General features: G+C 40.4%; 1 protein-coding gene across 2 annotated transcripts in view; it reads right to left on the reverse strand.

Moving 5' to 3' along the window:
* Window positions 1–3,833: 3,833 nt before the first annotated feature.
* Window positions 3,834–14,209, reverse strand: part of CYP11A1 (cytochrome P450 family 11 subfamily A member 1) — a 78,714-nt gene continuing 68,338 nt past the window's right edge. Inside the window, exons 8-9 of one of the 2 annotated variants that reach the window (XM_077264110.1) lie at window positions 12,455–12,646; window positions 3,834–5,998 (exon numbers count right to left, since the gene is read on the reverse strand). In XM_077264110.1, the coding sequence (XP_077120225.1) occupies window positions 5,861–5,998; window positions 12,455–12,646 (330 nt within the window). In that variant the 3' untranslated portion in view covers window positions 3,834–5,860. The remainder of the gene's footprint in view (window positions 5,999–12,454; window positions 12,647–14,209) is intronic. The other variant, XM_077264111.1, reaches the window with a different exon arrangement.

A 14,209-nucleotide genomic window follows, 5' to 3' on the forward strand; every position in this document is an offset into this window, starting at 1 on the left:
GTCTGAGGTCCAGAGCACTCTGGAAGAGGTTTTCATCCAGGATATATCTGCACTTGGCCACATTCATTTTTCCTTCAATTGCAACCAGTTGTTCTGTCCCTGCAGCTGAAAAACACCCCCATAGCATGATGCTGCCACTACCATGTTTCATTGTTGGGATTGTATTGGGCAGGTGATGAGCAGTGCCTGGTTTTCTCCACACATACCGCTTAGAATTATCACCAAAAAGGTCTATCTTCATCTTATCAGAGCAGAGAATCTTATTTCTCATAGTCTGGGAGTCCTTCATGTGTTTTTTTTTAGCAAACTCTATGCTGGCTTTCATATATCTTGCACAAAAGAGAGACTTCCGTTGAGCCACTCTGCCATAAAGGCCTGACTGGTAGAGGGCTCCAGTGATAGTTGACTTTGTGGAACTTTCTCCCATCTCCCTACTGCATCTGTGGAGCTCTGCCACAGTGATCTTGGGGTTCCTTTTTACCTCTCTCATCAAGGCTCTTCTCCCACAATTTCTCAGTTTGGCTGGACGGCCAGGTGTAGGAAGACATCTGGTGGTCCCAAACTTCTTCCATTTAAGGATTATGGAGGCCACTCACTGTGCTCTTAGGAACCTTGAGTACTGCAGAAATTCTGTGTAACATTGGCCAGATCTGTGCCTTGCCACAATTCTGTCTCTGAGCTCCTTGGCCAGTTCCTTTGTCCTCATGATTGTCATTTGGTCTGACATGCACTGTGAGCTATGAGGTCTTATATAGACAGGTGTGTGCCTTTCCAAATCAAGTCCTATCAGTTTAACTAAACACAGCTGGACTCCAATGAAGGAGTAGAACCATCTCAAGGAGGATCACAAGGAAATGGACAGCATGTGACTTAAATATGAGTGTCTGAGCAAAGGGTCTGAATACTTATGACCGTGTGATATTTCAGTTTTTCTTTTTTAATACATTTGCAAAAATTTCTACATTTCTGTTTTTTTCAGTCAAGATGGGGATGCAGAGTGTACATTTATGAGAAACAAATAAGTTTTTATTACCAAATGGCTGCAATGAAACAAAGAGTGAAAAATTTAAAGGGGTCTGAATACTTTCCGTACCCACTATAGAACACGAGCGTACTCGGATAACACGTTATCCAAATACGCTCGTTCATCACCATTGCCCACTACAGACGGTGGACAATGGCAATAGCCCTATTTCTTTCTTGTAGCCGCCTGGTTGAGATTTAGCGATTGCAGGAGAACATGCAGAGCTATGCAGTTGTCAACCTAGTTTACCTACAACAAGAGATGGCTGCGGCATCAAACATCATGGATAGGCTAAATTCACATTTGTACATCTGCAGCTGTATGACATATGCATTGGCTGTATACATGAAAACATGCAAAAGTGTGTCATACAAGTATGTCATCTGTCGGCTCACATCTGGTTATACTTAGACATATGACTTTAAGATATGTAATATGTCCATTTGAAAATAAATGGTTACTTTTATTTAGAAAAAAAAGTGTATTCAGGTTTAAACTATCATTTTTACTTGTTTTCGACAACCGTCCCCCTCCCCTCATCTTTGTTGATTTCGGTGTCAACTCTGATTACAGAAGCAAAGGGTGAGTTGCGCAGTAAACCTCTTTTTTTCCTACCAAATTACTTAAAAATGCATGCATTTTAAACATAGTGAAATGTCATGCTCTACGTTTCAATACATCTACCATTGGGAATAATGGATAAAAAAAGTCTTTAATGGGGAACAAAAAGCATGGTCAGTAACATTTTTCTGTATATCCCCATAAAATGTAATACGATGCAAACCTGTCAAAACATTTTTGTTTTGCTACTATATCTTACTCATTTTAACCTAAGGGTACACCTTCATACTGTATGTGTCTGAATGCAGTTTTTTGCAACTCAGGAGTAAACATCCAGCAGAATACACTGTATAAAAGTGAACAAAGCCTTGAAGGTAAGAATTCACTTATGAAAATCTTATTTCCCAACAGACTTTCCCTTTAAATATTACAGTGACTAAATGGGAATATATGTAAGTTACTGCACCGGTGGAAGGACACCTGTGATGTCACATTTAATTCATTCATTAACTACATTAATCTGAATGTTAATACAGTTGTCCAAATAGGTAAAACATATTATAAATAGTGTTGAGCGATACCGTCCGATACTTGAAAGTATCGGTATCGGAAAGTATCGGCCGATACCGGCAAAGTATCGGATCCAATCCGATACCGATACCCGATACCAATACAAGTCAATGGGACTCAAGTATCGGACGGTATTCCTGATGGTTCCCAGGGTCTGAAGGAGAGGAAACTCTCCTTCAGGCCCTGGGAACCATATTAATGTGTAAAAGAAAGAATTAAAATAAAAAATATTGCTATACTCACCTCTCCGAGGGAACCGGCAGCGTTGTTTGCTTAAAATTCGCGCTTTTCTTTCCTTACGTGAAGTACCGGCTTTGTGATTGGTTGCGTCGCAGTCACATGGGCGACGCAACCAATCACAGCAAGCCGTGACGTAATTTCAGGTCCTTAAGGATTTTAAAATTACGTCCCGGCTTTGTGATTGGTTGCGTCGCAGTCACATGGGCGACGCAACCAATCACAGCAAGCCGTGACGTAATTTCAGGCCCTTAAGGATTTTAAAATTACGTCCCGGCTTTGTGATTGGTTGCGTCGCAGTCACATGGGCGACGCAACCAATCACAAGCCGTGACGTCACGGGAGGCTGGACACGCGCGCATTTTAAAATGCGCGCTTGTCCAGCCTCCCGTGACGTCCCGGCTTGTGATTGGTTGCATCGCGGTCAACCAATCACAAGCCGGGAGGCTGGACACGCGCGCATTTTAAAATGCGCGCTTGTCCAGCCTCCCGTGACGTCCCGGCTTGTGATTGGTTGCGTCGCGGTCAACCAATCACAAGCCGGGAGGCTGGACACGCGCGCATTTTAAAATGCGCGCTTGTCCAGCCTCCCGTGACGTCCCGGCTTGTGATTGGTTGCATCGCGGTCAACCAATCACAAGCCGGGAGGCTGGACACGCGCGCATTTTGGTTGACCGCGATGCAACCAATCACAAGCCGGGACGTCACGGGAGGCTGGACAAGCGCGCATTTTAAAATGCGCGCGTGTCCAGCCTCCCGGCTTGTGATTTGTTGACCGCGATGCAACCAATCACAAGCCGGGACGTCACGGGAGGCTGGACAAGCGCGCATTTTAAAATGCGCGCGTGTTTAGCCTCCCGTGACGTCACGGCTTGTGATTGGTTGCGTCGCCCATGTGACTGCGACGCAACCAATCACAAAGCCGGGACGTAATTTTTAAATCCTTAAGGGCCTGAAATTACGTCACGGCTTGCTGTGATTGGTTGCGTCGCCCATGTGACTGCGACGCAACCAATCACAAAGCCGGGACGTAATTTTAAAATCCTTAAGGACCTGAAATTACGTCACGGCTTGCTGTGATTGGTTGCGTCGCCCATGTGACTGCGACGCAACCAATCACAAGCCGGGACTTCACGTAAAGGAAAGAAAAGCGCGAATTTTAAACAAAGAACGCTGCCGCTTCCCTCGGTAAGGTGCAGGCTGCGTCGGAGAGGTGAGTATAGCAATATTTTTTATTTTAATTCTCTCTTTTACACATTTTTACATTAATGTTGTTTCGATACCGATACCCGATACCACAAAAGTATCGGATCTCGGTATCGGAATTCCGATACCCGCAAGTATCGGCCGATACCCGATACTTGCGGTATCGGAATGCTCAACACTAATTATAAAAAATTTATTTTGTTTTACAATAACTGACAGAAAAATTTAAGGTTTTGAAAAAATTTTTTACAGACTTACATTGGATTAATGATGTCAGTTTTGGGTATTTGCAATGGAAAATTAAGAAAACAAGCAAGTGATGGCTACTATACTTTATACAGTGGTGTTCAAAAGTCCTGCATAGGCCTAGGATAAATTGATTTTTCAAGTTTTAAACGTTTTCTGTCGAATATCTTCGATGCTAATATGACATATTATATATGGTTTTGTTTAGAATACAATTTTGCATTCTCTCCCTGTAATATTTTTAGCTTTTGAAGCAGTTTTGCCTGAAATTATTGCAACAATATGGGAATTGAAAGCACAACTAAATAGTGTACAGCTTCAGATCCAAAATTAGCCAATCACAGATGAGGTTCTTGTGACCAATCATAACCTGGCTATGGCAGCCAATCACATTGCATTACATTGCATCACATCTGCTGCTTTGTTTGTTTGTTTAATCTGTTGGTCTATCTAGTGAATCATACTGTAGAGTTTTATGATGGGAGCCTTCAGATTTTTGTCAGCGGAGGATCGTGTGCGAGTTGTGATGCTACATGAAGATGCCCCCAGATCGCAAGGAAGGTCGGCTGTAATCAGTGTACAGTTGTAAGAATTTTGCAGAAACATAAGCAGCTTGGAATTACCCAGGAAAGGCCCAGATCTGGTCGGCCCAGAAAGTCAACTAAAAGGGAGGATAGAGTACTGATAAGAACATCCCTTGCCAATCGAAAGCTCACCTCTCCTCAGCTTCTGAGAGAATGGCAAGAAAAGTGCAATATTGAGGTAGCAACATCAACTGTTAGGAAGAGATGTTTGGAAGCAGGATTGAGAGGGTGCAAGGCCCGAAAGAAGCCATTGATGACAGCCATACAAAGACAAAGGCAAAAACTGTGGGCATTGAAATATTTAAAATGGAGGAAGGAGGAGTGGGAAAAAGTGCTATTTAGTGATGAAAGCACTTTTTGCATTTTAGGAAATGATGGCAAGTCTTATGTGAGAAGGTTCCCACATGAAGAGTACAAGCCAGAGTGTTTGAGCTTCTCTGTGAAACATCCGATGAAAGTAATGGTCTGGGGCTGTATGGCAGCCAATGGTGTTGGAAGGCTTCATATTGTGGAGGGTATGGTTAATGCAAAAAAATACATAGACATCCTTAATAAGAAAATGCTGCCTTCTGCTCAACACCTGTTTTCAGGGGATTATATCTTCCAGGATGATAATGCTCCTTGTCACAGAGCTAAGACAGTAACGGAATGGAAAAAAAAGAACAAGGTGGCTACTATTGACTGGCCAGCTCAGTCCCCGGACCTCAATCCAATAAAAAATTTGTGGCACAAGGTATCATAAGAGATATCTAGAAAACAGCCAAGGACCAAGAGTGGGTTGACTGAGGCTCTGATACAGGCCTGGAACCACATCATCACTCGTGAACATCTGCAGAAGCTTGTTCACTCAATGCCACAGAGATGCAAGCTGGTGCTCAAGAGCAAAGGCTGGCCAGTAAAGTATTAGAAGCTAAAGATGCACTCAAAAGGCCCTTTTCAGGACTCTGAATTAAATAAAAAATAATAAATCTTAAAAAGTTAAATTTAAGTCTGTGTGAACTTGCATTGGAAGTTAATGAACTTAGAAACCTGTTCACCATTCTACACACTGTACTGGTGTAGGTATGGTTAAGCTGTAAAAAAAAATATCAAAAATGCGCTTACCATAACAATTTATACAGTTGGGACATTCAAAAATGAGTATGGTATACAATGAGGGATTACAAAAACATACTGTATATGTTCCACCAGTTTCACTGTAGAGATGCAGAAGTATGAAACATATAGTTTTCTTCACGCCTATGCAGGACTTTTGAACACGATTGTATATTTCAAGATATATTGGCAGGTTGAGTTAGATATTGGTAGCTCTATTTCTGGTTATTTGTCATTTTAGTGATGAATGAATTTTTATGACCATGTCCTCCAAATGATATCCCTTTATATGGAATATATATGTTACACCAGTATGTCCATAAAGTTATTAAAGTCTTCAGGAATGTCTTTCTGAACCATTCAGTGATAATGGAGACAGGGTTAACTGAATGGGCTTGGATGGGAAGAGGATGAGATTAAAGGTTGTTCCCACCTCAACCATTCGATTAGTTTCTATCTTGAAATTCTCCAGAATCTGAAAAATAAAGAAAACTATTACCAATAAATATTTTAGTGTTGTATTATGGCATTGCTCCTATTTCAAGTGGTAGGTATATATTGTATAACTGATACTGCCAGGTACAATAAGAATATATTCACATGTGGCAGATTTGTTGCAAAAATTACAGAAATTGGAGAAAAATTCATTCTGTACATGTAAATGTGGTTGTTTCTGCGGTGCATGAATATATTCTGCCTTTTTTATAGGAAAGCTGACATTAGATCCATGCCAGAACATGGGCATCATGAATCAGCCTGCCTATGCGATTGCAGCCAGGTATGCAAAGCATAAGCTTTGAAAAGTTGCATAAGGTGGAAATGGCGCTAAAAGTATGTAACTTTTGGGGTTCTCACAACATTTTTCCCCAGCTCTGACAAAATGAGCGGAGTTGGGGCTAAATGGGTGCCTGGTCCCCCTCACTTGTCAAGTTCATGACGACTGGCGGCATTCTCTACACCATATATCTTACTTTAGTAGAGATTGGAGTAGGATTTGTGGCGAGGCACACACAGATGAGCATACCATTCGTCCAGCGCTCATAATTCATGAAGAGGCGTTTGCTTCTTCATGAATCAGAAGCGTCTAACTGCAATACGTCTCCTCATCAAGACTGGCATGAACAACGCCAGTTTTGATGAATGAGGCCGTTGGTCTCCAGCTGGCTTTTCAAACCATAGTTACTCTAAAATGCCACCACGATTCACATGAAAACATACCAGGCTGCAATCACACAGCCAGACACTGATTCATGCTGCCAGTGATTCAGGCATCATGAATCTGATAACAGGCTCCTTTTAAATATACCAGAGGTTGTACAAAGTCAAATACCTAATAAAATGAAACTTTCAAAGTGCATCGGTGACTTCATGCCCAAATGCAATGTTCCAGAGATCCAGTTCATAGGCTTGTGTCATCTATTAGTGATCTGCCTCATCCTCTGATGTTATCGATTCTATTACTGCCTTGGTGACAGTAACATTATGATAACTAGTGATGCCATTTTGCGTAGTTATATAATTATGTGGTTAAAAGAAAATGGCAAATGTTCAACCAACAGATGAGAAAGGGAAGGGGCACATGCACAACCACGATGCATAAAAAGAGCTAATATTTCCCTCCTGATCCCAATTGTCAATCATTTGTGTCTGTGTTGCTTTGAGGGACTCCATTTTCCTGTCATATATATAACATAGCCTACGTATTTCTAAAAATAAACAAGAATCTTCTCATAGGGTAAAAGTGCTTATACTGCTGCTAGGCACCTAATTGCAGCTTTTCTCCCAGGATCATCCATTAACATTCAACATGCCTGATTAGAGATAGGTGGATCCCTTCCTAAATTCCCAGTCTACTGTCCGGGTCAGTCCTCACTGGTCATGGACAGGAGCTGCATGAATTTAGCTTTTGAGCATTTGAGTTTCCCAGTGCAGCATTTGATTTGATGGCCTTGTGTGACGTCATCTGTGCGGTGTACAATACACAGGTGATGTTCACCAGCCCAATAAATCATAAGCTGAGCCTGGGAGCCGATAGGGTAAGGAAATTCAAACATCTCCTGTCCACAGCCAAAAGCACTACCTGGATCATGAATCAGGGTTTCATTAAGCAATCTGCTCATCTCACGGGATTCCATGAACCAATCTGCATAATCCTACTCTCTCATCATCTGTTGGAAAACAGATGAGAAGTTTCAATGCACATTAATAGATTCGCCTGTCCCAACAAAATCAGAAGATTTGGCAAATTTATCCTTCACCTTTGTCTCCTTTATACACAATTTAAATTGGGTTGTCTGAAATTAAAATAAAAAAGCCATCTTATTCATGAACAATGAATAACTCAAAAATTAATAATGTGCTGAAAAGAAAAAACTAACTTCCTCCCATTCTTTTGTGTTCCATAGAGCTGAGGCCACATAAACAGTTAAAAAAAAAAAATTGAAGCTACAGCCAGTCTGTACATTGCCCTCCCCTATAGTTTGTGTAATTTAGTTTCTGTGCAATGTAAGAGTGTACCATATGTTACAAATGCTTGGAGCAAGAAAATAGGTGGTGTAGAGACTAAACAGAAAGTGTTGGAACCCTTGAAAATAGTCCAGACAATGAAGAATTTCTCCAAGAAAAGTATTGCGATTACATATGTTTCGTAATTCACGTTTATTTCCCTTGTGTATGTTGGAACAACACAAAAACACATTGAGAAAAAGATAAATTGGAAATAATTTCACACAAAACTCACAAAATGGTTGGGACAAAGTTTTAGGCACCCTAAACGTAACATTTGGTTGCACACCCTTTGGAATAAGTAACTGTAATCAATCGCTTCCGATTACCATCAACAAACTTTTTCCAGCTCTCAACTGGAATTTTGGACCACTCTTGCAAGCTGATCTCATATTTGAAGAGTGCCCTCTCCCAACAGCATTTTTAAGAGCTCTTCACAAGTGTTCAATGGGATTATGGGATCCAGACTAATTGCTGGCCACTTCAGAACTCTCCAGCGCTTTATTTTCATCTATTTCTGGGTGCTTCTTGAAGTATGTTTGGGGTTATTGTCCTGCTGGAAGACCCATGACCTAGGATGCAAACCCAGCTTTCTGACACTGGGCACTGTATTGCAACCCAACATCCTTTGGTAATTTACAGATTTCATGATGCCTTGCACACAGTCAAGGCACCCAGTGCCAGAGGCAGCAAAACAACCCCAAAACATCTTTGAACCTCCACCAAATTAGACTGTAGGTACTGTGTTCTTTTCCTTGTATGCCTCATTCTATTTTTGGCAAACGATAGAATAATGTACTTTACCAAAAAAGCTCTATACTGGTTTTATCTGTCCACAAGACACTTTCTCAGAAATATTTTGGCTTACTCACATACTTTTTGCCAAACAGAAGTCTAGGGTTTTTATGTCTCTGGGTCTCCTGCCATAGCGTTGCATTTCATTCACTGACACTGATGCACCCAGAGCCTGCAGGACGGCGTGAATTTCTTTGGAACTTGGTTGGGGCTGCTTATCCATCAACCAGACTATTATGCATTGCAGCTTTTCATCAATTTTTTTCTGCTGTTCACGTTCAGGAAGATTAGCTACAGTGCCGTGGGTTGTAAACTTCTTGATTATGTTGCGCACAGTGGCCAAAGGGACATCAAGATTTCTGGCAATGGACTTCTAAACTTGAAATTATTGATATATTTCAAAAATTTTTGATCTCGATTCCTCAGACAGTTCACTTCTCCTCTTTTTGTTCTACATGCTTAGTGTGGCACATAATGCAAATATTATGTCAATTTCTCACTTTTTTATCTGGTTTCGGGTGTGATTTTCACATTGCCCACACTTATTACTTGCTACAAGGAGACTGTCAATGAGTATCACCTGCTTGAAACAAAGTTGTTTACCAGCAATTTTTGAAAGATGCCAACAATTTTGTCTGGCCCATTTTTGGGGTTTTGGGTGAATTTATGTCCAATTTGCGTTTTTTCAGTTTTTTTTGTTATTGTTTTTCCAATACACGCAAAAAAAACATGTGCATAACAAAACATGTAATTGCAATAATTTTCTGGGAGAAATACTTCATTATCTGGAACAATTTCTAGGTTAATAAAATATTATAAAATCCCATTATATTGATAATACTGTCAGCTGTAAACAAATTGATTTTCATTAAATTTGTTAATATCTAGAGTCAGCTGGAGTAAAATGAGTCAAATTAACCCTAGAATGCGTGACCATAGAAATCTACACTATTACGTACCTGGGGCCTTTGAGGCCTGATTTCAAATAACATGGAATAACTCAAAAACATTTTTTTTTCAAAGTTATTTGAAAGTAAGCATGCATTCCCACTAGCTCTGGGGTCCGCCTGGACGGGATTTCGTAATGGATCTGACCTCCTGGTGACCCCGGCTAAGGCTGGTAGAACGCGTACCTGGGGCCTTGCAGGCCTGTCAGGTTACTTTTTTATTATTTTCTGTAAAACTACTTTAGTTACAATTTTGAAACTCTAGGTATTCCTCAGCTATATAGTTGTTAGTAATTTCCAGTTGTTCGTATATTTTTATGTTATAGGCATTTCGTATAGCAACGCTTTTTTTGTGACTACCCCATATTCACGTACCTGGGGCCTTTTAGGCCTGTGTGCAAATAACATGGAATAACTCAAATAAAAATACTTTTCAAAGTTTATTTTAAATTTGCAAAGTAAGGATGCATTCCCACTAGCGCTGGGGTCCACCAGGAGGGGATCCGTAATGGATCTGACCTCCTGGTGACCTCAGCTAAGGCTGGTGGAATCCCGGCATTCCATCAGCCTTAGCTGGAGTTACCAGGAGGTCAGATCCATTATGGATCCCATTCTGGTGAACCCCAGCGCTACTTGGAACATAGCCTAAGATGTGTATAATTCCCAAAAAAAATGATGTACATAAAACAACAAAAATGTAACTAAACGGGCACGCCCAATATATTCACTCAGTACAATTTTTTATGATGGATACATTTTTTCTTATAAAAAGTTTTTACATAAAGTCTGTAGCAAACTTGGTGCAGGAATATTTATTTTCCACTTTACATATTCCCCCGACAATTCTTGCATATTATTTTTTCTTCAGAATGTTCCCTGCATACATTTTGTCCGCAAGTAGAACAGAAACGCTCCGATTTTCTTTCTTTCTTTGCTGGACAAATATAGCAGCGCTTTCTTTTTTTTTCTCTTTGCTCTGGCTGTTCCTGAAAGCATATTCCACATCGGATCATTGCCTCTGTAATTTGCCTTGATAAGCATTTTGTGCTGCTTCTCTCTAGCATAGTAGGCATCAAAAGTTCATAACAAAGTTCTGTCAAAAATATACGTCAATTGTCCTTCCTGTTGGCATGGAATTCTGGATTAGTTTGACAATAAACAATATAGCTATTGAGGGATGACACATCAAGGATATTGGAAAAAAGGGCAACAGGCCAACGTTTAGTCTGCCTTTTACACGAATATTCAGTAATCATTTCGTCCATCCTGTACTGACATCATAATCACGTTACTTTGTGAGGGGAAACTCCCTTCCAGGATCACATTACCATGTCAGGCAGAATCCACACTCTTCCCAGCAACAGCCATCGACCAATAGTCATAAAGACTGAGTCATAAGTTCTTCCCCAACAACAGTACAGACAAAAAGACTGAGGAGTACATGTAAACCAAAGCAGGCCTCAAAGGCCCCAGGTACGTGAATCTGGGGTAGTCACAAAAAAAGCGTTGCTATACGAGATGCCTATAACATAAAAATATATGAACAACTGGATATTACTAACAACTATATACCTGAGGATTACCTTGAGTTTCAAAATTCTAACTAATGTAGTTTTACAGATAATAGAAAACAAGTAACCTAGCAGGCCTGCGAGGCCCCAGGTACGCGTTCTAGGGTTAATGAATGAATTTGGCCTAACTTTCAACAGCCGTGTGCCAGGGTTAGAAATTACATCAAAGGAGGGGAGATTAACCTGATATATATGTTCAAATTAATGTCCCTAATCTCCCCGTGGAAAACACTTCTTATGGAGAAACATGTTGGGGATCAATGTGTGGAGAATATTTCTGTTATAATTTATGACACTTTTGAGCCGTAAATGATAATTAATCTGTTGCGTTGCACTGGTCACGCACTTGGCCCTCCGTTAAGCTCTACCCACTTTAAAAATGTTGGCAGATCTTGAATAAATATGCCAAAATTTGCAAAATATTTGCTTAGCTATGCTTTGTGCAAAAACTAATGACCTTTAAAGCCTAATGAATTCTATCTCAGGCTTTAAATGCGGCAATAAAATAAGCTCTTAACTCTGCTGTTCTGTTCGGGTCCATATGACCCGAAATTAAATTTGAGACCTTGCAGATGATTTATTATGTGGATCTGAAACTTGTGATTCATTGACTTTTCCTCATTTGAGGGTTTCATAGTAAGAACCCCTCAAATGAGGAAAAGTCAAATAGTCACAAGTTTCAGATCCACATAAGAAATAATCTGCAGGGTCTCAAATTTGATTTCTGGTCATATGGACCCAAACAGAAAAGTAGAGTTAATAACCTTTTACCCACCCACAAGTGATGACAGATGACACATGTACAGTAAATATATATACATGTACAGGAAATGCAGCTAAAGTTTTGTGTAAAAAAAGAAACATGACTTTTGCTTCTATTATGAAATGTTTCCAAATTGAAAAATTCTCCATAGTGGAAAATCAACAGACCTTGTAAAGTATCACAATGAAAGAAACACTCCCCTGCAGGAAGTATATAATTGTAATTGTTTAATAACCCTTACACATATGGAAGAATTCACATTTGTGAATGTTGCATAAGATTAGTTCCATAAGGAGGATACAATAATATGTAGTCTCAACAGATGCTTTCACTCATAAAAATGTACGTACATGGATGAGGAAAAGTTGCATCTCCATTTCTGCTATCCTTCTCCCAATACACTGTCGAGGACCAAAACCAAAGCCTAGGCCTTTGAAATAAGCTGATTCTTTCCCTAGCCAGCGCTCTGGAGAAAACCTCTCAGGAGATGGGAAGATATCTGGATTCCGTCCCATGGCATACAGTCCAACCTGCACCAAAGTCTACAGGGAAAATAGCGAAATATTAACAAACATTACAGACCTTTCACAACACTTTACAGGGACACACAAAAGAGTGAAAAATTATCTGGCTGTCCTTGTAGAGCAACAGAGCAAAATTTTGACAGCAAGTAAATTAAGAAGTAAATTAAGAAGTTTCTTAATTTGTCATAAGCTTTAACATTCTTTGATATTCTATGTGCCTATAAAACCACTTTAATAAGTAGAAAAGTGGAGTAATATTTAAGATGCTAGTTTCACTTGGTACAACTTTATAAATACGCTGCTTAGTTAAAACACCATACCTTTCATGTATTTACATCAGACTGCTGGAATATACATTCCCAGATCTCACCCTCACAACTAGTGTTGAGCGATACTTTCCGATATCGGAAAGTATCGGTATCGGAAAGTATCGGCCGATACCGTCACAGTATCGGAATCCAATCCGATACCGATACCCGATCCCAATGCAAGTCAATGGGACGAAAATATCGGAATTAAAATAAACCCTTTATACACTTGTAGGTTCATTCTACATGAAGGAAAACAACTAAGAATATTGTAGGATGTATTGGGGGACGTGGCGGAGATATTAAAGGGACAGAGGTTTAGCCCAATGTAATAGAATAGCAGGATTTTTTATTTTTTTTTATGAAGTTCGGCGTTAGAAAGAATTTGACTATGTTTTTTTTTTTTTTTTATGTCAGATATTGATGTTTCACTACTTCCACACCCTTCACCTTCTTTTTTACTTCTCCCACGCTTTCTTCTTAATTATCCTCATCATCAGCTTCTTTGACATCAACTTCTTCACCTTATTCATCTTCTTCTTCATCTTCTACCTATTATTTTTTGGGTTACATTGTTCATATTCTTTTTATTTTACTATTATCTTCATCATATTCAACTTCTTCATCATATTCTTATTTGTGACAGGCATTCCCGTAGTTGTTATCTATAAAAGTTTGAAGATTACACCTTCCGTTCTGCCTGTCACAAAACAGTTACATTTGTCCGCGTTCAGTTTGGCCTGCAGCATCAGGCTTTATCCAGGGGCACCACGAGGAGGAACGGACTCACCCCCATACACTGCTTAGTCTTCTTCTGCTTATAATTTAGATAATATTTTTTGCTCTGATATTTAGTGTTATGCTTAATGTTCTTCTGCTCTTTGTTCTGCAGCCTCTTGTTCTTCTGCTTCTCGGTCTTCCAGGTCGTCGTCGTCTCCAGGGTCGTCGTCTCCGGGGTCGTCGTCATCGGGGTGGTCTTCAGGGTCGTCGTCTCCGGGGTCGTCGTCATCGGGGTGGTCTTCGGGGTCATCGTCTCCAGGGTCGTCGTCATCACGGTGGTTGTCGTCTCTGGTGTCGTCGTCATCTTAGGGGTGGTCTTCCGGGTCATCGTGTTTAGTCTCTTGAACTTGGAAATGTAGCAGAAGGTACAAGAAGGCTGAGAAAATGCCGAGAACCAGCTGATGGAACTGGAACTCGGATGGCTACCCGAAGGTCCAAGAGCCAATGGAACTACCGAGGACCAGCTGACGTTACTGGAACCCGGTTACTAAGC

The sequence above is a fragment of the Ranitomeya variabilis genome, chromosome 5, assembly GCF_051348905.1.
Source record: "Ranitomeya variabilis isolate aRanVar5 chromosome 5, aRanVar5.hap1, whole genome shotgun sequence".
In the NCBI taxonomy this organism is placed as follows: domain Eukaryota; kingdom Metazoa; phylum Chordata; class Amphibia; order Anura; family Dendrobatidae; genus Ranitomeya; species Ranitomeya variabilis.